This window comes from Solanum tuberosum, unplaced genomic scaffold, assembly GCF_000226075.1.
Source record: "Solanum tuberosum cultivar DM 1-3 516 R44 unplaced genomic scaffold, SolTub_3.0 scf00004, whole genome shotgun sequence".
NCBI classification, from domain to species: domain Eukaryota; kingdom Viridiplantae; phylum Streptophyta; class Magnoliopsida; order Solanales; family Solanaceae; genus Solanum; species Solanum tuberosum.
In genome coordinates, this window is record NW_006238930.1 from 4,434,774 (window position 1) to 4,458,037 (window position 23,264).

Sequence of the window (23,264 nt, forward strand, 5' to 3'; positions counted from 1 at the left end):
GTGTTAGATGATATGTGTTTGATAGTGTTGTACATTCTTCTTTTATGGTTGTACCTTTAAAATTTATATTATTGGACAATTTAACACCATTAATTACCTACTACTTTATTAGCCAAAAAGTTTGACCTTATTTGGGTCTATTTATTATTTATATATATATATAGGAGAGGGGATAAAGCCTACGTGTCAACACCACAAAAATCATAAATAATTTTTACATTAAAAAAAAGAAAAAGTTTGACATTAAAGAAAAAAGAAAACAAATGTTTTACGTTAAAAAAAGAGAAAAAAATTTGAAATTAAATAAAAATAAATTAAAATCAAATGCGTAATTAAACAACACAAAAGTAAGATAGGTGAGAAATAAGAGATGAGAAGAGAATAAAGAAATATTAATTGAATAAACAATCAACCAATAAAGAAGAGAAACTTGAATTCGAAAAGAAACAACTCAAATTGAAAACCACAAATGAACAATTTCAAGTGGTCCTAGATCAACAATGAGAATCCACTCATCACTTATCTAGATTAAGCTACACTAAGGGTGTGTTTAGTATGAAGGAAAATGTTTTCTTGGAAAACAAGTAGATTTTTGACTTATTTTCTCATGTTTGGTTGGTCACTAGAAAATATTTTTCGAAAAAGATTTTTTAGTGTTTGATTTATGAATGAAAATTATTTTTGAGAAAATATCTTTTATTTTTACTAGAGAGTAGAAAATAATTTTTGAATTGAAATTGAAAATATTTTTAAAAATAAACTTAATTTTTTTGGGAGGGTGGGGTGGTGGGGCTGGCGCTGGAGGGGGGGTAGGGGTGAGATTTTTTCTTTTTTTAGCAATAAAATTTGTGGAGCTGCATTTATTTGAAAATATTTAAGTTACACAAGTTCACTAAAGTTATACCATAGAAGGATTGAACAATATTTAAGTAAAAGAGATAGAGAAAATTTCGGGTATATGGTAGAAGATTAAGGGATGTGTGCTATTGTGTTTGTTTCCCCAACGTTGGAGAAGACGATGGGGTGGGGGATGCTTCTCCTAAAGATTTTTTAAGGTGATTTAATCTTTTTTTTGTTATTATTTGGGGGGAAAATGCCACGTGTCATCGATCCATTGGCCATTTTTTTTTATATAATTGATAGTTTATTATTTAAGAATTATTTTGAACAAAATGACAAGGGGGTCGAAGGTAGGGGTGGGGTGAAAATAAAATTTTGAAATTGGAAATAATTTTTAAAAACAAACTTTAATTTTTTTTTTGGGGGGGAGGGGCAGGGGGCTGGCGAGAGGGAGGGAGGATCGGGGTAAGGGTGAGGTAAAGGGATAAAAAAATTGAAGTTGAAAAATATATTTTAAAAAAAGCTTTAAATTTATTTTTTCAACAAAAAAAGTTGATTTTTTCAACAAAAAAATTGTATTGAAGTTGGAGGAAAGTTTTGGAAAATGTTTTCCTCAATTTTTGAAGGGGAGTCATTTTCCTTGAATTTGAGGAAAATGAGTTGATTTGGAAAACATTTTCCAAAACATTTTACCAACCAAACATGAGAAAATAGGAAAAAACATTTTCCGAAAAATATTTTCCTTCATTCCAAACACACCCTAAGCTAGACTAACCTAAAGAGATTCCACACTTAAACTACACTCTTGAAAAAGTTTGTTCATTTAACATTCATAATCCACATAGTCTAAGTCTTCCAAAATAAAAAGACTACTATTTATACTAATAAAATAAAGAAGACACATTCTTTACAGTTTTACCCTTAATGAGATAAATACCTTGTTTGGTTGCATTATTTTGTGAATTCTTGAAATTATGAGGTGACCAATTACACAAATGACCTCTTTCTTCTTTCTCGTAACTTTGGTGGACATTCCACACATTGTATGTCTTTACTTTGTGTCCATCAAGCTCCCCTAAAACTTTTATGCGATCCACGTCGTTATCACTTTTTAATCGCTTTTTCTTATGTCTTCAAGTTAGATTCACCATTCTCAATTTTTTTCTTCATTATCATGATTTCATAAAAAAAAAAAAAGGATGAAAACTTAATCTTCCATGCTAAAAATATCATATTGATGAAATTTCCTTTAATGGGAGATTCTTCATTATCATCTTGTCTTCATTGGCGGATTCATCGTATTATTGGACGAATTCAAAACTTTCTTAAGCCGAAATTGAAAACAAAAGGCAATTTTAGCCATTTATTGATTAGAGTATGAAAACAACAAAATAAGTTATAGAGATTTTAATCCATTTTCCTAAAATAATAAAAACAAAGAACTTAAAGGCACACAAGAAGTTTTTTCAGCTTCATTATTTTTCCAGTAGAAAACTAGTATTCCCTGCTAAATAGGGAAGCACCATAAAAATAGTTATGGAAGGAAGGACGACCCATCATAGCAACAATACCACTATTATTAACAGCACTAGCTGTATTTATACTTCAAAATCTCTGTTTCCGATCTCTCCCACTGCCAAGTCCCCGCTGAACAGACCGTCAATCAGCGTCAAGAGGCCTTCCTTCACGTTCCTTTCTCGCTTACCGTCTGAATTCGGGGGCAGTCCCTTGGTGAGGATGGAAGACCCGTTCACTGCTTCATTGTCGTCATCGATTACTGTTAGTCCAAGGAAGAACTTGACGACATCCAATCACTTGCGCCATGTGGAATCCATGGCCCACTTGCCTTCCGGAGCCGGCAGGATAACCAGATTGAATGCTCTTATCTTAGGCGAGGCACTTGCTTCCGAGGAGGATGATCTCGTCTTTCCCAGCGAAGATTTCTCTAGCCAGTCTCATGTTTCTTCTCCTCAGAAGGTTCCTTCCATACCTCATCATCTTTTCTTCAATCTATATATCTAAGACTTGCTTCCAATTAGACCTTATCATGGAAAATTTTGACCCTTCAATCTTCTGTTTAGTATTTGGAGATGTATCAAAGGTCGGTCCACGATCCCTCAGGATTCTGGTCTGACATTGCATCAGAATTTTACTGGAGAGAGAAATGGGGCCAGCAGGTTTACCATGAGAATTTTGATGTTCGAAAGGGGAAAATCAAGATCGAGGTCAGTGACCTATCCATTTTATCTCTCAAAAACTTGTTACCAACTTTTGTTTTTCTTAGTGTCCGCCATTGTTTCTTAACAGTGGTTCAAGGGTGGAATGACAAATATCTGCTACAACTGCTTGGATAGAAACATCGAGTCTGGAAAGGGTGACAAAACAGCAATTTACTGGGAAGGAAATGAACCTGGTCTTGATAGTTCTATGACGTACAATCAACTCTTGGCTAGAGTTTGCCAGGTTTTCTTTGGCATTCTTCGTCCTGTTCCACATACAAACTTATATATTTTAATTTTTCCTCTTATAAAACAATGTGCAAAAATATAGTAGAAGTTTCTAATATTGTTTTTTACCAGCTAGCAAATTATTTGAAAGATGTTGGAGTCCACAAGGGTGATGCAGTTGTCATCTACTTACCCATGCTTATGGAGCTACCAATTGCAATGCTTGCTTGTGCTCGTATTGGTGCCATTCACTCGGTAATAGTTAGTCTAATTTATATTCTCTTTTGTTTCAAATTGAATGTTCGCTCCCCTTTTTGAGTTAAATCTTCATCATCTTTGGACTTGTTTTTTCATTTAAATTTGGATTCTTATTAAAGCTTTCTTCTTAGCGTTGCATTCCAATGCCTATATTTGTCTTTAACACCACACATAAGTTATCGTCCAATTTCACTCCATAAAATTGTCAAATTGATTCTTACTAAGTGAACAATGACCTTTAATTTGAGCAAACAACATTTCATATCTTCCTCCTTTGTAATCACTAGATACATAGGGTAGGAAACATCATAATCCAGGTTGTTTTATACTTCAGGTTGTGTTTGCTGGTTTCTCAGCTGAATCTCTTGCTCAAAGGATCATAGATTGCAGACCGAAGGTTGTCATAACATGCAATGCTGTTAGGAGGGGGTCCAAGATTATTTATCTCAAAGAAATTGTTGATAGTGCCCTTCTAGAATCTGCTCAGAAGGGCATCGTTACAGGTGAGAAGATAATCAAATCTCTATTTTCATTTAATTTTCTCAATATTTTTATAGTGCAATTTGTAGCAAACACTTATTATAATTTCATGAGCCAAATATTGAACGCTTGTCAAACCCATCATTATATGTTCATTGTCATTATCTTTTGTTGACAACTTCAATTTTCGTGGCTGTCAATTGGGATTCGCGTGTGTTGATTATTTTAATCACTAACGAATTAACTAGAATATGCTTTCTTACTGGGATAAACCATATCTTTCCAAAAATTTATTTCACAAATGAACAAAGTGGACTTTCATGGTGCAGGAAGTAATTTGCACCAGTCGAATATCTTGTAAATTGGTTAGCAACTCACTTGTCTACTCGTAAATCAAATTGTCGTATCAAAAAGTGGGATGTTTCCTACTAGCACTTACGTGGGTTTTGTGGATGTAAAGAAATAGGAGAGCTTTTGATGGGTAAAGAACGACTATGCACATTTGAGGAATAACCTTTCATTCCTAATTTCTTTTTGGTGCACCCATTAAATTCCAATGTGTACAGAAGATTGGGTGTTGTTTGTGGAGATTCATATTATGTTGTAGATTCTCTATTTTTTCATATACTACTCGTATAGAGGACATCTGAGCTGATGGTCTTTTGGAAACAATTTCTTTACCTCTACGAGGTAGTGGTAAGGTCTGTGTACATTCTACCCTCCCCAGACCTCACTTGTGGCCTGTGGGATTTCACGGGGTATGTTTTTGTTACTTGTATAGAGGAGATTTTCAAATTAACAATAAAATTATCTACCTCATTACAAATAAGTATCATAGTTTTTCATACAGTGGTGAAGTTTTAGGACAGTGGCGTCTTAGTAGATTATTGATCGGATGTCAAGCGATGCATTGTGATTTCCATTTCCTGATTAAACGGGCAAATTAATCCATGTAAAAAATCATGTTACCAATTTCAAAATAATTAATCCATGTAAAAAATCATTACACAAAGTGGAGGGTTTAAGAGAACAAGATAGGATCTTGGACTGTCCAACTTGATCAGTTTGATCGTCATACTTGTACAGGGCATATATTGTTTATAATTTACTATTTGTGCTTTACACCATCAGCAAAAGGGAGATGTGTAGACTTTACATTCACAACATAAGTCCAGGGAGTAACGAGATTTCAGCCTAATTGAACTAATGTTGATTGGTTGGACAACATTTACTCTTCAAGTTGAAGACCAATTAGAATGTTATTTGCACAAATACGTGGTCATATTTGACACACTGATGGTAATTTAGAGTAGCAAGCAGTATTAGCCCCCACCCAAGATGTGGCATTACCCATTTGGCCTGATGTTGCTCATTTCTCTTGGTTTATCATTTGGGATGATGCAAATATTGGATGGGAAGACTTAATAAAGAACGGAGAGCTAATAACTGGCAATGGCAGTAAATGATTCTTCATAAAGGGGTATACATATTTTGCTTTAGGTTAGGTCTCATGAATGAATTGAGACCAAATTATTGAGCATCAACATACAAATAAAGAGAGCATCACAAGTGGTTCAAACTGCTTAAAGAAGCATGAAACAGAATATAAACATCTCTTATGCGGTAACAAACTCTGGAATATATGCTCATGAATCTCTTTGGAATCACTGGGTGATGCTATCTACTTTGAAGGCTGCCTTATCATCTGCTGCTTCTAGAAAGTACAGAAGCCTATTGAAAAACTATGGATATGCAAAAGGAATGTTGACTATTGAAGATGCTAAAGTACTCCCGAATATACAAGACATAGGGGAGTATATAACACTCAATGGGAATAAGTAGTTCGAAGTGGGTTCCCCGGAGAGTGGCTTCTGGTTGATGATAGTCGGCTACTTTCTTCCGCATGGGGTTGCCGGGATCGCCCCAAGACCAAAACGACAGCATCTATCTCATGAGATAGAGGAGCTTGATCTTAGCCAACGCTTCAAAATGGTCCGGGGCATCCAGGGTTTGCTGCCGTCGGTATCGATGTTTTTCATTTTCTTTTTGAGTCTTTCAGCAGTCGCTGGATCCATCTCCACCAATCAAACTCAAAAACGCATTCCTTCCTCCATTCAGCCCATTGGGCAAATAAAGCAAAAAGTTTTTTTCAGATGAATGGCTTGATTCTACTTCTTTCACTTTCTTTAGCTATTGGTCACTAGTCTAACTAAATAATAGTTATATATATATTTCCTCTCTTTATCTTATCCTTACCTTAATAACTAAACTTCCCCCTTGTCTTTATCCTCTTGTTCTGAGCCTACCACCTATCGAGCCGAACAGAGTCTTTCGCCTTAGGCGCGATAGCTTCACTCTTAACCCGCATTATCTGGGAAAAGCATAGAAACCCAATCATACTCAAAAGAAGAGTTTGATCCTGGCTCAGAAGGAACGCTAGCTATATGCTTAACACATGCAAATCGAACGTTGTTTTCGGGGAGCTGAGCAGAAGGAAAAGAGGCTCCTAGCTAAAGGTAGCTTGTCTCACCCAGGAGGTGAGAAGAGTTGAGAACAAAGTGACAAGGACAATCTTTCTCAAAAAAAAAAGTGACAAGGACAATTTGCATTAGTTGGTACGTCATATACTAGAATACGAGAGAGAATGTTAACAATGTGGTGCTTACTTGCCTGACTGCGTTGGATGCCTTTTCTCGTAGAAAACCATGTATGTGTGTAGGATTATTTATTCAAGCATTCACTTTATCGAAAAATAGACTGACTCTCTAAAAAAGGAAAAAGCTTCAGAGTCTTCTAAGGAAGCTTGCCCGCGGCCAAGATAGGGAATTGCTTCTTGCCTACAACTCTCTTTACTGAGCGAGACTCCATCTATATCCCTACTAGTGGTTTTTCTTTCATTCAATCATCACTTGTTTGACAGCTTAAACTAGGCTCCACTTTAGAGATAGGTTTTTGTGTTCACAATAGTAATTGATATTGTTGAGGGTGAAGGAGGCCGGTGTAGAAACTTGGTTGATTATATACATCTTTTTTTTGGTTTTATAACTAAGAAATCACCGAGGGCCAGCTAGCGCACAGTTTGAAACTCTGGACTATGCACCCAATATCTATCTCTTTTTCATTAACTGGAAATCTATTTTTACAACATATGTTTACATTACAAGGGTTTATAGGTTTCCATCTCCATTTCTTATTTCACCTTGCAGATGTGTGTTTGACATATGAAAATGATTCAGCAATGAAAAAGGAAATGACTAAATGGACCAAGGGGAGAGACATTTGGTGGCAGGTTAGCAATACCTTGCTTAATTAGAGAATTGATACCCCTTTAACTTTGAAGCTTCTGTAGTTGCAGAGATCTCTCTCAGACATACCTTTCTTATATTCTTTTGTACCTCATAGTTAGGATTCATGTAAATATTTTTCATTTTCTAATTGTAATGTCGATTTCTGCAGATGTTCAGAAGAGTTATTGCTTGCAAGATATATGTACAAAACTCTGAATTTTGTAATGAGCTTGGTTGTCTGGCAGATATATTAAGTAATTGTGGATTCTGTTAATGAGCACACAGTTATGTTGGGTGTCACAACTGCAAACATTTTTTATGTTTTTCATTGTTGTCTTCTCCTTATTTTTTTGGATGACAACTCTTCTCCTTGTATGTGTCTTGTCAATTTACCTTATTTTTATAGTCCAATGTACATGACAATTGTATATCTGGACCATACAGTCAATATTAGGCTGCTAAGCTCTTGTATTCCTTCTGAATTTCACTTCTTATTGATCTGTTGAGTCCAATTTGCTTGCGTGGTTCCAGGATGTTATTCTGAAATATCCAGTAACATGTGATGTGGAGTGGGTTGATGCGGAAGATCCCCTTTTCCTGCTTTACACTAGTGGGAGTACCGGAAAGCCTAAGGTTTCATGCTTCTTGGAGTTGCACTCTTTTTTTTCACATCTTTAATGTCTTATATTTTTCATTTTATTTTAAGGGTGTCTTGCATACAACGGGAGGATATATGGTGTACACTGCTACTACATTCAAGTATGCATTTGACTACAAGCCGACAGACATATATTGGTAATTCCAAGAACTACTCTTTCTTCTATACTTTAGTTCATTATTCTAAAACTAGGTCAAAATTCTTGAAATGCATTTTACTTGGATATTTTCAATATTTGTAGGTGTACAGCTGACTGTGGTTGGATTACTGGGCATAGTTATGTAACCTATGGACCTTTGCTAAATGGAGCAACTGTTGTGGTTTTTGAAGGGGTATTTATTTTATTATTACCAAACATAACCTGTTTGTCCAAATATATCTTGATTAAGTGAAATCATTTAGCAAAAGTAGTTTAAATAAAAGACAAGTTTGAATAATTTAATTTTAGTTTTCTTTCTCTGGTATTTCCATTTTTTCTATAAATTAAATAGTTTTATTAATAATGAGAAATATCTCGTATACGAGCAGATCGCCAAAAGGTAGAAATCTAATACATAAAATGATTTTCCGTGAATTACTCACAATCTTTAATACAAATTGGGAACAACATACAGTTTGATAAAAATGTGTAACCTTGTGAAGGCAGGGCTTCCACTTGCCTAGCATCTTCTTTCTAACATTTTGTTATTTTTATTTGTAGGCCCCAAATTATCCCGATGTCGGGCGTTGTTGGGATATTGTTGATAAGTATAAGGTTTCAATATTTTATACAGCTCCAACACTGGTGAGATCTCTGATGCGTGAGGGAGACGAGGCAAGTATATGTCTACTTATTTTCATTGATATCTAGATGGTTGTTTTCGGTACTGCGAATGTACTTTTCGTTGTATGTAGTTAAAATTACCATCGTTTAAAGGGCAATTATAGAGCTGGTCTAGTGGTTACGCAAACAACAAGCACTCATTGGCTTTGTACAAGAGCTTAAGTCCTATTGAGGTATCATGTAGCATGCTTGAAAAGCCTGAAAATATAACTCAAGGAAATGGAAAAATCTATTTATCGGGTGTTCTTTTTATGATTAAATTTAGAAAAAGAAAAGATTGATTGGCTTGGCATTCATGATTATTTATATACTTGAAGAATTGATTTGATGGAAAGGCATTTTATATTTGTCCATGACATATAGTTTCTTGTATCTGAGGCACTTTTTGTGCTTTCGTACGAGTTCACGAGAAATTTGCAATATTGGGTAATAGAGAGCTTAACAAACTACTTTAACTCTTATATGAGAAATGAACTTTATGGGAATATTTCATTCAAGATAAGTGATGGGAATAGGATGAGTTTTTGGAGACATGGATGGTGGTGGAACAACATTTTGAGAATTACATTTCCAAACATCTAAGAATTTCATGCACAAAAAACACATCAATCCTACAATTATTGAGTCCACAGTGGATAGAAGTGATTTTAAGATTTTTGAGGTTTAGGAGAAACTTGCAAAATTGGGAGGTTGAAGAATTTCATATTTTGGTCGATTTGCTTCACCAACAAAGAAATTCATAGGATATTCAAGATGTATGGAGTTAGGGGCATGGAAATGAAGATTTTTGTGTCAAGTACGAGAAGCTTTTGATTAAGGAGTCAACTTTTTGACATATCTTGATATGGATCCTTAGGGTACCGAGAAAGCGTGTTTTCTAACTTGGTTAGTTGCTCAAGGAGTGATCTTGATAGTAGAGAACTTGCAGAAGAAGAAGGTTACTTATGTTGGTGCATCATGTATGAAGACTCAACTAAAGATGTGAATCACCTCCTTTGTATATTGGATAACATCTCATTTGTGGTGGGAAATTATGAGATAGTTTGAACTTGAGTGAGTGATGAGAACACTGTGAAAGAAACAATGCTTAACATGGGATGTTGCTCCGCTAGAACTTATATGGACTATGTGGAGAGAAAAGTAGGAGAGCTTTGTGGGAGTAAGGATTTCGTATACTTGAGGAATAGCCCCTTATCCCTTATTTCTTCTTGGTGCTCCCATGAGGATGTACATTATATTGGATGTCTTTTCTAGAACCATATCTTTTCTAAGGTTATCTTTTTGGTATACTTCTTGTATACGGGCATGTTTTGCTCTTCTTTGAATGAAATTTAAGACTTTATCCAAAAAGAAAAGGTAAAAGATTTCATCTATTAAGAAAGATACTTGGAAATGAATAAAACAAGGAAATGTCAATGTAACCTTTCTAAAAGAGTGGAAAGATAATTTACCTTATTCATCCTTGTGTATCCCTCGTTCAACTGTATGTCCCGCGTTGGATCCTCTGAAAATGCACTAAAGGGTCCGACATGCATCCGTTTGTATTTTTGAAGAGTTCGAGTAACATAGACTACAGATTGGATGTTATTCATATTAATTCATGCTTTGGTATGAAAATTTCATGCTTTATATATGCACCTTGTCTGTGAGGTGTTCCCATTCATATAATAATATACTTATTTCATCAAATAGAAAAAATAAAACTCCATGCTTTTGCTTTTTAAAACATTGATTATAACTTAATATCAACAAATACAAATGGCATAGCTTATATATATATATATTTGTTTATTTGACTTTTCAGCATGTCTCTCGATATTCACGCAAATCTTTACGGGTGCTTGGAAGTGTGGGTGAGCCTATTAATCCAAGTGCATGGAGGTGTCAACTATACATATAGATCTTTTGTGTGTTCTTTTTCCTCTAAATAAGACATCCACGAGCTGCCATCTTCAAGTTTCTGTTTGTCTTTGAGCAGGTGGTTTTTCAATGTGATAGGTGATGCAAGGTGCCCCATATCTGATACATGGTGGCAAACAGAAACCGGTGGCTTCATGGTCTCTCAGTTACTGCTTATTTCATCATTATTATCACTCACCGAAAAATTAATATCTTACTTCAGTCTTAATTATTTCCTTCTAGATTACTCCTTTACCAGGAGCGTGGCCGCAGAAACCTGGTTCTGCTACTTTTCCTTTCTTTGGAGTCCAGGTACCTACTTGAGATAATAAACAGATCACCAAGTATGATTAGAAACCAATCTTTTATTTTGTATTGTAGGAAGAGAAAGCACATAAAAAAAAACCCTAAACTTGGCCGCACAACTTACTTTAGCACTTAAACTACACGGGCGTTTAAATATCCCTCTTAACAACTTTGAAGTGATTTTTTCCACCCTGAGATCATAACACCACTCTCACCTGCCACATCATAGCCACGTAAGCATCACGTCATAACCATGTAGGCACCACATCATTAATTTTTATTTCTTTTTTACTTATTCACCATTTTTTCTCAAACACTTTTTAAAATTAATTACACCAATTAAATTAATTTATAAATACATACTGCCCCCCCCCCCCTCTTCTTCCTTGTTGTTCACCATTTCAATCTTCAATACTTTCTTTTCTTCTTCTTCACTATTCAACATTTTTTAAATAACTTTAAAGAAGAAAATTCACTATAATATTCACATTATCTTCATCGAACTATGAGAAATATTTGAATGGATCTAGAAATCAAAATGGGTCACTCAAAATTGAAGAAAGTTTACATTTGCAAAATCGACATCAATAATATAGAGTGAAATCGACGTCAATAAAATGACATTGGTATTGAATATTACAAATTATTAAAGGACTAGTGAAATGAAAATTGTGGATAGAGGTGGGGATGAAGATGGAGGAGGAGGTGTTTCAATGGAGAAAGAGGTATTGAGGAAGACAACAAAATGAAAAGATTTTTTTTTCAAAGAAATTAAAAAGGGGACCCACAAATTTCATTTACCTCTAAGTAAGAAAACTTACATATTTTTTAAAGAGTAAATATATCAAGAGAAACTATATAAACTATTAGTTATATATTGACCAATAAAAAAAGGCTTGCATAGGAGCTTACAAAATTCAGCCTTTTTTTTCACGTGCTTTTAGTAGAGTACACGCTCTCTCTGCCATGTCATCCCTTAGGGGGTGTTTAAATCACTTGAAAGATGTTAGGGGGTATTTAAACGCCCGTGTAGTTTAAGTGCTAAAGTAAGTTGTGCTGCCAAGTTTATGGGAGGTTTTATGTGTTTCCTCTTGTAGGATGATATTCTTGTAGAAGCCAATGTCCAAGTATGTGATTGTGTCACCCATGCCACGCAATATATATTTAAGATTTAACACATGATGACTCTTGGAGTCATGCAACACTTGTTTCTTTATTTATCATGATAATGTGGATCAAGGAAAACCCTCTAAAATATGGTCCTTGCGCTTTCTCCAACATATGATCATGATGTCTAAAATCATGCAGCCAGTAATAGTGGATGAGAAAGGTGTTGAGATTGAAGGTGAGTGCAGTGGGTATCTGTGCGTGAAAAGCTCGTGGCCTGGGGCATTCCGAACACTTCATGGGGATCATGAGAGATATGAAACCACATATTTTAGTGCCTTCCCGGGCTATTATTTCAGTGGTGATGGCTGCAGCAGGTATTTTCTACTGAAGTACACTCCTTGTTGTCTATATACATTGTCATAAGGGACGTATAAGCATAATTTGTTTTCCTTCTGATTACTTGAAGCAGTTTTGACTGATTTTTCCTTTGTCATGTTCAAATTTCTGTTTCAGGGACAAAGATGGTTACTACTGGCTCACCGGAAGAGTAGATGATGTGATTAATGTGAGGTATAGTTTGCATATGAATTTTCATATTCTCAGAGCCTAATTAGAGTTTGAAAGAATAAGAGGAACAAAGGAAATTCTTTTGGGAAACTGTCACGGCTTTATTTCTCGAGTCATGATGGCACCTACTATAACCCACCAGTAGGTAAGCTAACCCGTAACGGGGAACAACAAGTAATGGGTCTGAGGGCAGAAACTAAACAAGAGTAGGCAAAATTTAAGATAACAATATAAACATGCGGAAGCAAACCAAAACATATATATACAAGTAAAGATTCCTCCCAGAACCTGGAAGTTACTAGTACAGAGCTACTAACAAAACGAGTACAAGTCCCCAAAGTGGACCACAGAAACTGGACTGTCTCGAAAGGCAAAAGACAATTTTATATACAAATGGAGACTGAAATAGTACAAAATGCCGTGTGCTCACCCCCGTCTCCGAATCAAACTGCTCCAAGCTGGATATCAACGCTGGCCACTAGTGCTCGGACCTACATCATGAAAACAGATGCAGAGCGTAGTATGAGTACCAAAACAACAGGTACTATAGGCCGAGTGAACTTGAAAAGTAAATGCAATATGAAAAGAAGGAATAACACAAACAGAGGTCAAGAACGGAAGTCTAAGTAAACAATGGAATGCACACGAGTGTAGAAAGAACTAACTAAAGTAATTTATAAGCTAACTACACTTAACTGGACCCCTATAAGCCCAGAAAGTAAACTTGTGCGCAAGTTTAAATAAAAACCCGAACGGACCCCTATAAGCCCGACGAGTACACAGAATAACTATAACTAAAGAGAACTGCATCTGAGAACCCAAGACCGGAGAACATTGAACCAGAACCTGAACCCCAATTAGTAGAATCTAACAGTACGGAGGCTGGATCTCGAACCGGATGCTCACCAGAAGTACCCAAGTAACCAATCACAAGTATCAAGTAACTGAGGCCGGACCTCTAATCGGATGCTCTCCAAAAGTACCCAAGTAACCAATTACAAGTATCAAGTAACTGAGGCTGGACCTCTAATCGGATGCTCTATATAAGTATCCGTAAGATCGAGGCTGGACGTTGAACCGGATGCTCTTCGAAGATATCAATGAGGTCGAGGCCGGAACTTAGATCCGGATGATCGACAAAGGTGCCAATGTAGCTGCTGAAAGAGTCCCAATCGATCCATAATCATAAATGTCCGTGGAACGCCGTCCACACTTAGCCAATCAATGTAAGTCCTTGGAACCGAATCGAAAACCAACTTCAAATCACGGAGCGGAAACCCAATGTTGCCGACGTAACTCGTGAAGCCGTAGTATCGGAGAAATAAGTATAACTATCGTCGGAGCAAGCGTGTCGCCTAGGTAAGGCCCAAACTATCAGACTCAAGTCTGCTACACCAGTCTATAGGGATCTAAGTCGGCTGAGAGACATCGGGGTAAAACTAAGGCCTATCGGTTCCGAATCATGCATTTCTAAGGCAAGTCCTAGTCAAACCTAAACTAAGGCCCAACATGTTTCAATAAACAGTAATCAAGCCTACATATACTCCACATAGGAAAGAGGGTCAATTAATAACACATAGCATACTCACAATTACCCGATAATTCCCGAAATAGGCCGAAAACATGATTTCTACTCACATATGCATGATTCAATAACTACCCAACCCAAATCCCAACTAATCGACATGCATTCACATTCTCGAGCTCAATCTAAGAGAGGGTAGGCTATAGCCTACCTGTAGGCCGATCACGCGCGTTCCAAAATCACTTTTTCGGAGCTTTCCCTTTCCGAATGCCTTTGGAACGCTGCCACACTATCAAAAATAGAATCACAACGTTATTATGGTTGTTTAGACACTAAAATCGCAAGAAATGGAGACATACCAATTTCGGGGTAAAACGGGGAAAGTGGAACCGTGCTAGAAATTCCGAAATTGACCCCAAAAATAGGTTCTAAACAGCTCTCCGAACTTGTGTTCCAAATTGGAACACAATTCGGGGCTCGGAACAGTCCCAACACGAACATGCAACGAAAAACTCAAAGTTACACTAAGGACAACAATGGCAGCAGCTATTTACAAGAAATTACCAGAAACGAGGGTCCAACTGCTAAAACCAACCACACCACGACGATCCTCACGAAACCCCCCCACAATCTAGGCTCTTGAATCACCAAATTCGGACCTAAAATAGGCCAAGAAATCACCTTTCAAAATTCCCAAAATTGAGCTCGAAAATGAGCTATGGCAGCAGCTAAATCATAATTCCTACCTCCAACGAAGCTTCAAATACGAATTCCAACCACGCCAACGCGTTCCCCTCGAAAAACCACTCAAGATAGCTTTGAGAATCACTAAAATCGGACTTGAAATGAGAGAGTTATGAAGGTTTGAAGTTGAGAATGAGGCTGAAATGGGACTTTTAAAAGACGAATCTGGTCGTTAAAAGCCCAAAATCTGGTCGCTAAAAGGGATGCACCAGATTTCAGCTTTTCCTATCTTTTTTTTAAGGTCTCCGACGGCCGACGGGGTGCTCGAAATTCGTTCGGAATCCGATAAAAATAAAATAGGTATGCTACCCTACTAAATTTGACATTCCGGACTCAACGACGCAGTCGAAATTTCCATTAGAGGTCATCTCGATAAAAAGTGGGTCCCACTTCCAAAGGCCATTTTAAACCAAAATCCACCTAGGGGCTCGGAATGAGTCCGGAGGCCTCGGGAGTCGAACGAAAGGTCATTCTAGACCAAACTCGACATTTTGAGGCTAATCGCGCTGTCAGAATTTTCAGTCGAACACGTTTTCCAAGAATGTTGACCAAAGTCAATCGCTAGCCAATTTTCAAGGCTAACATGCTAAAAATGGTTTAAACTCGCACCGAAAGCCTCGGGACTCGAGTCAACCATGCTTCTAGCCTAATTTGGCCATTTTGGAGCTGATGGAATTGTCAGAATTCCATTTTGAGGCCGTTTTCGTGATGAACTGACTAAAAGTCAGTTTTCAAGCTTCAAGGTTTCTAAAACATGGAAAGCTACACAAAATCCAAACGAACGACTAGGCGATCGCACAGTCAGTGTCAGCAAGTCATAAATGACTTGGGGTTGCTTTAGGAACGCTCTAAACGACGAAAAGGAGGCATTAAGGCAAAAATGACCTGGAGGGTCATTACAACTTTCAATTTTGAAAATTTGAAATGTCTTTTATGCTGGAAGTAATCTTTAATAGTGCTAATTCAATTGGAAGTGAGTAGTTTGCAGGTACTATTTCTTATAGCTAGTTTAACTGGTAGTTCTACTTGTTTGTTGTATGAAGTATTTTTAACACATGCAGTGGACATCGTATTGGCACAGCCGAAGTGGAATCTGCTCTAGTTTCACATCCTCAGTGTGCTGAAGCAGCTGTGGTTGGTGTGGAGCATGAGGTACTTTCATGGTCTAGTTCTCGTCTGAGTTTAAATGGAGTTTTCCCTTCTCTACTCTAATCTGTTCTTTTGGAGTCTGCGTAAAAGGTTAAAGGACAGGGGATATATGCATTTGTTACTCTAGTCGAAGGTGTTCCATACAGCGATGACCTGCGAAAAAGTCTTGTGGTGGTTGTTAGGAATCAGGTATATTTGTTCCATTCTCTCTGGCAATTCAACATGTGTGTATTGTCTGTTTTTCCTTCTTTTTTTTTTAGACAGGCTACTTGAATACTATCTACAAATGGGATAAAAATTGCCAATAAACCCTCCAAACTTAATTGAAAATGAAAACAAAAAGAAGAGAAAATCTTGCCATGGGACTGAAGCTATGACTTTTACAAAGAGTGTTTGTGCCAATCTTCAAGCTTTAAGAGTCTCATCTTTCCATTGCAATGTTGTTGGGACCATGCCCTTCTTATCTCTTAGAAGACTAGTTTTTTTGTGTGTGTGTTGCTTTTTTCTTCTGTACTTCAGTACCGAAATAGTAGTTGGCATAAGTAGTCATCTCCTTGACGGGTCTGACACTTAAACCCGTGGTATTGGGTAGGATATTTGAAAAAAGGGTTGCGTTGGATTTTTGGAGAAGATAAAATGAAAACCAAGGAATTATTAGTTTTATTCCTTTAGGGAGTTACCTATTTAAACATACATGCGCTTGTACAAACACCAAAGTAGAAAAAAAAAAAGGTTAGAGAGCACTGCTAATGAGTCCTGATTTTCGAAAGACAAAGGATAAATCTATCACGCCCACCATGGGGCTTCAACCCACGACTAAGGATGGCAAATGGGAGGGGCTGGTGCGGGTGCGGGTTTAAGTCTTTACCCCGCTCAGCCCCGCATAGCACAATTATTTTTTCTTGCCCCACCCCGCCACACTCTACATAAATCCGTCCCGTCCCGCATAGCTTTATGTTTTTTTGTACCTATTTAAATCATATGAACTATTCAATGCCGGCACCTGGAAGATTAAAATATCATCAAATTGACTAAAAAATCATTAAAAGCACTAACATCTTTTAACTCACATTGTTAATTGTTAGATTTTTAACAAAAAAAACAAATTCTGCACAGCCCATATGCACAGACAAGTTGAAACACCAAAAATGATTGTGAACATATATTTCCATCCAACTCCACATATGGAAGAAGAAGAAGAAAACCCTAACCCATACCCGCCCCACCCCATATATTTTTCTTTAAAAATATTTTGTACCCGCCCCGCAAAAATACCAACCCGCACTGCCCCACAAACACTATTACCCACCCCGTTTTGCGTCTGCCCTGCTCCATTGCCATCCCTACCCACGACCACAAGGTTAAGAGCCTTACGCTCAACCAACTAAGCTAGATGGTCTATTTTTTAATAAAATAAATATGAACATATAATTTTTTACTGCAGAATGTACACTAGCATTCTCCTTATATTTGAAACTGCATGAAGTTGTTACCACTGCTTGAAGTTTCCATTTTACATGTCAGATTGGGGCTTTTGCAGCGCCAGACAAGATACATTGGGCACCAGGTCTTCCAAAGACGAGAAGTGGGAAAATAATGAGAAGAATTCTGAGGAAAATCGCTTCCAGGCAGTTAGATGAGCTTGGGGACACTAGTACCCTTGCAGACCCAACTGTGGTTGATCAGCTTATTGCACTTGCTGATTGCTAAAGTAACAACTTCTAAATATAGTGAAGTTAGAGGTTTAGCTAACTGTGTTGTTAGAGATTGGTATTTTGTTTCCGTTTTAGTGTGAGTACCTTTTTCCTCCAAATTTGAAACAACTTATGGTTAACACACTTTTGAAGATCAGGTTACATTTAAAATCAAGAAATAAAATACCAAGATGTGGATTTTCTTTTCAATGTTATTTCGGTTTACTTGTGCCACTTTTCATCACTTTGTTGGAAATATTATTCCTTTTCGTTAGAGCTCTAGAATCTAGATAAAGAATTACTTCCTCCATTTCAAGTATTTGCTTTATTTTCCTTTTTAGTCAGTTTCAATATATTTGATAACAAAGAGTTGGACACGTAGATTTCTATGGAGCCCACATGATCATGATAACATCGAAGGTGCTATATGCCTTCATATGTTGCCAATTACGTGTAAAATGGAAGTTGGAAGGAGCCCACAGATAAAAATGGGTAAACTACCAATGTAGTACCTTTTGTACACAACTTAGAGATTAGTGGCTAAACGCCCTTGTTTTGGGGCTGTAGCTACGGATTGAATGTTGATTATTTAAGGTTTATGAATTAATTGTTGGTTGTCATTATCAGTTACTTCTATATTCTTGTTTTAGTATTTTATGCTTGCACACCATAAGATAAATCTATTATCTATTCTTAAAATCGAGAGAGGAGAGAGAAGATAGACCAGAGAATATAGAAAACTTGATCATCCATTACGAGTTGATTTGTGTTTAGGAGTGACGCCCGGACGAACAACTTGTTTGGTTACGAAACATGATGAAATATAAATGCTCGCCAGTTAGGCCTGTTTATCCTCGCTCAATGATGTAGTTTGACAGCTAACTGAAGTAGGTGACTAGAGGTTGAGAGACCCGACTCATACAATTAACCCTGTAAACCAGTAACTTGAAGACTAAAATTAGTTCTAAGCCGATACATGAGATTCATTGCATGTTGCAGTCCTGGAATTTTCCAAATTACTGTAAGCAATTTTATTATTTTATTCCTGCATTCTTTTCTTTTGGCACTCTTAAATAAATAATTAGACCAGTTGACAACAACTAACTGCAATTCAATTTGAATTCTAGTTTGTGTCCTAAGTCCTTTATCCTTTAGGAAAGGATCAATTCCTTCACTATTCTCTAACTTCTACTTGGGGTCACTCCTCGGAAAGATTCTTCATATATAATATTCAATTTAATCCATTAAGCTGTCTGTTTGATTTCCTTCTTCAACCTTTCATCTTTAATTCATTTTAGCTCCAAACTTCTTCAACTTTACACCAATTTACTCCTACAAATAAAGTACACTATTTAGCACAATCCATAAAATAAAATCAAGTAAAGGAGTTAAGTTTTTCAAATAGATCTCGAAAAAATACGAAGAATCAAATTTTTTTTTTACGTCAAACGGATATTCGAGCCCAAAGTTACGATCATTTGAAGCTTCACCATATTAAATATTGAAACTCAAAAAAAGTAGTTGTATATTTATGTAACTTCAAGCGGTCATAACTTTGGCCTCACAAGTCCGTTTGAGTAGATTTGTTTTTTGAATTTGGTTAAATTTCCGAGATCTACGTGACCAAACTGCCGTAAGACGGTTTGACTGAACCAATTTTTTTATAAAAGTCTTTTACTTATTCTATATAAGTAGAAATATAATAAGAAAAAAAAACTAAAAAATAAAAGAAAGGAGTTGAGTTTTTCAAATAGATCTCGAAAAAATACGAAGAATCAAAAAAAGAATTACGTCAAACGGATATTTGAGGCCAAAGTTACGATCATTTGAAGTTTCACCATATTAAAGATTGAAACTCAAAAAAAGTAGTTGTATATTTATGTAACTTCAAACGGTCATAACTTTGGCCTCGGATGTCCGTTTGAGGAGATTTTTTTTTTGGATTTGGTTATTTTTTTGAGATCAACGCGACCAAACTATCGTAAGGCGGTTTGATTAAGCCAATTTTTTGATAAACGTCTTTTACTTATTCTATATAAGTAGAAATATAATAAGAAAAAAAAACTAAAAAATCAAATAAAGGAGTTGAGTTATTCAAATAGATCTCGAAAAAATACGAAGAATCAAAAAAAGAATTACGTCAAACGGATATTCGAGCCCAAAGTTACGTTCATTTGAAGTTTCAGCATATTAAAGATTGAAACTCAAAAAAAATAGTTGTATATTTATGTAACTTCAAACGGTCATAACTTTGGCCTCGGATGTCCATTTGAGGAGATTTTTGTTTTGAATTTGGTTATTTTTTCTAGATCTAAGCGACCAAACTGCCATAATGCGGTTTGACAAAGCCAATTTTACTTATTCAATATAAGTAGAAATATAATAAGAAAAAAAAACTAAAAAATAAAAGAAAGGAGTTGAGTTTTTCAAATTGATCTCGAAAAAATACGAAGAATAAAAAAAAGAATTTCGTCAAATGGATATTTGAGGCCAAAGTTACGATCATTTGAAGTTTCAGCATATTAAAGATTGAAACACAAAAAAAGTAGTTGTATATTTATGTAACTTCAAATGGTCATAACTTTGGCCTCAGATGTCCGTTTGAATAGATTTTTTCTTGAAATTGGTTATTTTCCTGAGATCTACGCGACCAAACTGCCGTAAGGCGGTTTGACTAAGCTAATTTTTCGATAATCGTCTTTTACTTATTCAATATAAGTAGAAATATAATAAGAAGAAAAAAACTAAAAAATCAAATAAAGGAGTTGAGTTTTTCAAATACATTTCGAAAAAATACGAACAATAAAAATAATAATTACTTTAAACAGATATTCGAGCCCAAAGTTACGATTATTTGAAGTTTCACCATATTAAAGATTGAAACTCAAAAAAAGTAGTTATAAATTTATGTAACTTCAAACGATCATAACTTTGTCCTCACATGTCCGTTTGAGTAGATTTTTTTTCTGAATTTGGTTATTTTTCCGAGATCTACATGGCCAAACTGCCGTAAAGTAGTTTGACTGAGCCAAATTTTTTTATAAACGTCTTTTACTTATTCTATATAAGTAAAAATATAATAAGAAAAAAAAACTAAAAAATAAAAGAAAAAAGTTGAGTTTTTCAAATAGATCTCGAAAAAATACGAAGTATCAAAAAAAGAATTACGTCAAACAGATATTCGAGCCCAAAGTTACGATAATTTGAAATTTCACCATATTAAAGATTGAAACTCAAAAAAAGTAGTTGTATATTTATGTAACTTCAAACGATCATAACTTTGGCCTCGGATGTCCGTTTGAGGAGATTTTTTGTTTGAATATGGTTATTTTTCAAAGATCTACGCGGCCAAACTGCCATAAGGCGGTTTGACTGAGCCAATTTTTTGATAAACGTCTTTTACTTATTCTATATAAGTAGAAATATAATAAGAAAAAAACTAAAAAATAAAAGAAAGGAGTTGAATTTTTCAAATAGATCTCGAAAAAATACGATGAATCAAAAAAAGAATTACGTTAAACGGATATTTGAGCCCAAAGTTACGATCATTTGAAGTTTCACCATATTAAAGATTAAAACTCAAAAAAAGTAGTTGCATATTTATATAACTTCAAACGGTCATAACTTTGGTCTCGGATGTCTGTTTGAGGAGACTTTTTTTTTGAATTCGGTAATTTTTCCAAGATCTACGCGACCAAACTACGGTAAGGCGGTTTGACTGAGCCAATTTTTTTATAAACGTATTTTACTTATTCTATATAAGTAGAAATATAATAAGAAAAAAAAATAAAAAATAAAAGAAAGGAGTTGAGTTTTTCATATAAATCTCGAAAAAATACGAAGAGTCAACAAAATAATTACGTCAAACGGATATTCGAGCCCAAAGTTACGATCATTTGAAATTTCACCATATTAAAGAATAAAAATTCAAAAAAAAGTAGTTGTATATGTATATAACTTCAAACAGTCATAACTTTGGCCTCGGATGTCCGTTTCATGCGATTTTTTTTAAAATATGCGTATTTTTTCGAGATCTACGCAACCAAATTGCCGTAAAGCGGTTTGATCGGGCCGATTTTTAGAAAAAACGTCTTTTAACTATTCTATATCAGTAGAAATATATTAAGAAAAAAAATAATAAAATCAAATAAAGGGGATGATTTTTTCAAATAGATCTCGAAAAAATATGAAGAATCAATTTTTTTTTTGCATCAAACGGATATTCGAGCCCAAAATTACGATCATTTGAAAATTCACCATATTAAAGATTGAAAGTTGAAAATAGTAGTTGCAAATTTCTGAAATTTCAAACCATCATAACTTTGGCCTCGGATGTCCATTTCAGGCGATTTTCTTTTCAATCTACGTATTTTTTCGAGATCTATGCAACCAAACTTCTGTAAGGCGGTTTGATCGATCCGATTTTTAGAAAGACGTCTTTTAACTATTCGATATCAATAGAAATATATTAAGAAAAAAAATTTTAAAATCAAATAAAGGTGATGAGTTTTTCAAATAGATTTCGAAAAAATACTAATAATCAATTTTTTTTTTGCGTCAAACGGATATTCTAATCCAAAATTACGATCATTTGAAAATTCACCATATTAAAGATTGAAAGTTGAAAATAGTAGTTGCAAATTTGTTAAATTTCAAACGGTCATAAGTTTGGCATCGGATGTTCGTTTCAGGCGATTTTTTTTTCAATCTGAGTATTTTTTCTAGATCTACGCTACTAAACTGCCGTAAGGTGGTTCGATTGAGCCGATTTTTTGATAAACGTCTTTTAACTATTCTATATCAGTAGAAATATATTAAGAAAAAAAAATCAAATAAAGGGGATATTTTTTCAAATAGATCTCGAAAAAATACGAAAAATAATTTTTTTTTGTGTCAAACGGATATTCGAGCCCAAAGTTACGATCATTTGAAAATTCGCCATATTAAAGTTTGAAAGTTGAAAATAGTAGTTGCAAATTTGTGAAATATCAAACGATCATAACTTTGGCCTCGGATGTCCGTTTCAGGCGATTTTTTTATTCAATTTGCGTATTTTTTTGAGATCTACGCAACCAAACAGCCGTAAGGCAATTTGATTGAGCCAATTTTTCGATAAATGTCTTTTAACTATTCTATATTAGTAGAAATATATTAAGAAAAATAAAATAAAATCAAATAAAGATGATGATTTATTCAAATAGATCTCGAAAAAATACAAAGAATAAAACAAAATTGCGTCAAATGAATATACCAGCCCAAAGTTACGATCATTTGAAATTCATCACATTAAAGATTGAAAGTTGAAAATAGTAGCTGCAAATTTGTGAAAATTTCAAACGATCATAACTTTGGCCTCAGATATCCGTTTTATGCGATTTTTCTTTCAATATGCGTATTTTTTCAAGATCTATGCAGCCAAACTGCCGTAAGGCGGTTTGATCGAGTCAATTTTTCAAAACACGTCTTTTAACTATTCT

At 35.3% G+C, this 23,264-nt stretch overlaps 1 protein-coding gene and 1 non-coding gene across 2 annotated transcripts; one reads left to right on the forward strand and one right to left on the reverse strand.

Annotated features, from left to right (window-relative positions):
- The first annotated feature begins 2,229 nt into the window (after positions 1-2,229).
- LOC102594153 (acetyl-coenzyme A synthetase, chloroplastic/glyoxysomal) lies at positions 2,230-18,002 on the forward strand. The gene is made up of 18 exons (XM_006338691.2): positions 2,230-2,817; positions 2,922-3,065; positions 3,148-3,303; positions 3,420-3,542; positions 3,880-4,048; positions 7,232-7,314; positions 7,844-7,945; positions 8,019-8,107; positions 8,212-8,302; positions 8,671-8,784; positions 10,598-10,674; positions 10,772-10,850; positions 10,936-11,004; positions 12,307-12,482; positions 12,622-12,678; positions 16,006-16,096; positions 16,184-16,282; positions 17,618-18,002. Exons 1-18 carry the CDS (start codon positions 2,377-2,379, stop codon positions 17,801-17,803), a joined length of 2,346 nt encoding a protein of 781 aa, XP_006338753.1. The 5' UTR covers positions 2,230-2,376; the 3' UTR covers positions 17,804-18,002.
- Positions 18,003-20,274: 2,272 nt separating this feature from the next.
- MIR7990A (microRNA MIR7990a) lies at positions 20,275-20,375 on the reverse strand. Its single transcript, NR_127156.1, has one exon. It is a non-coding gene; the product is annotated as a microRNA MIR7990a (primary transcript).
- Between the last annotated feature and the right edge of the window lie 2,889 nt (positions 20,376-23,264).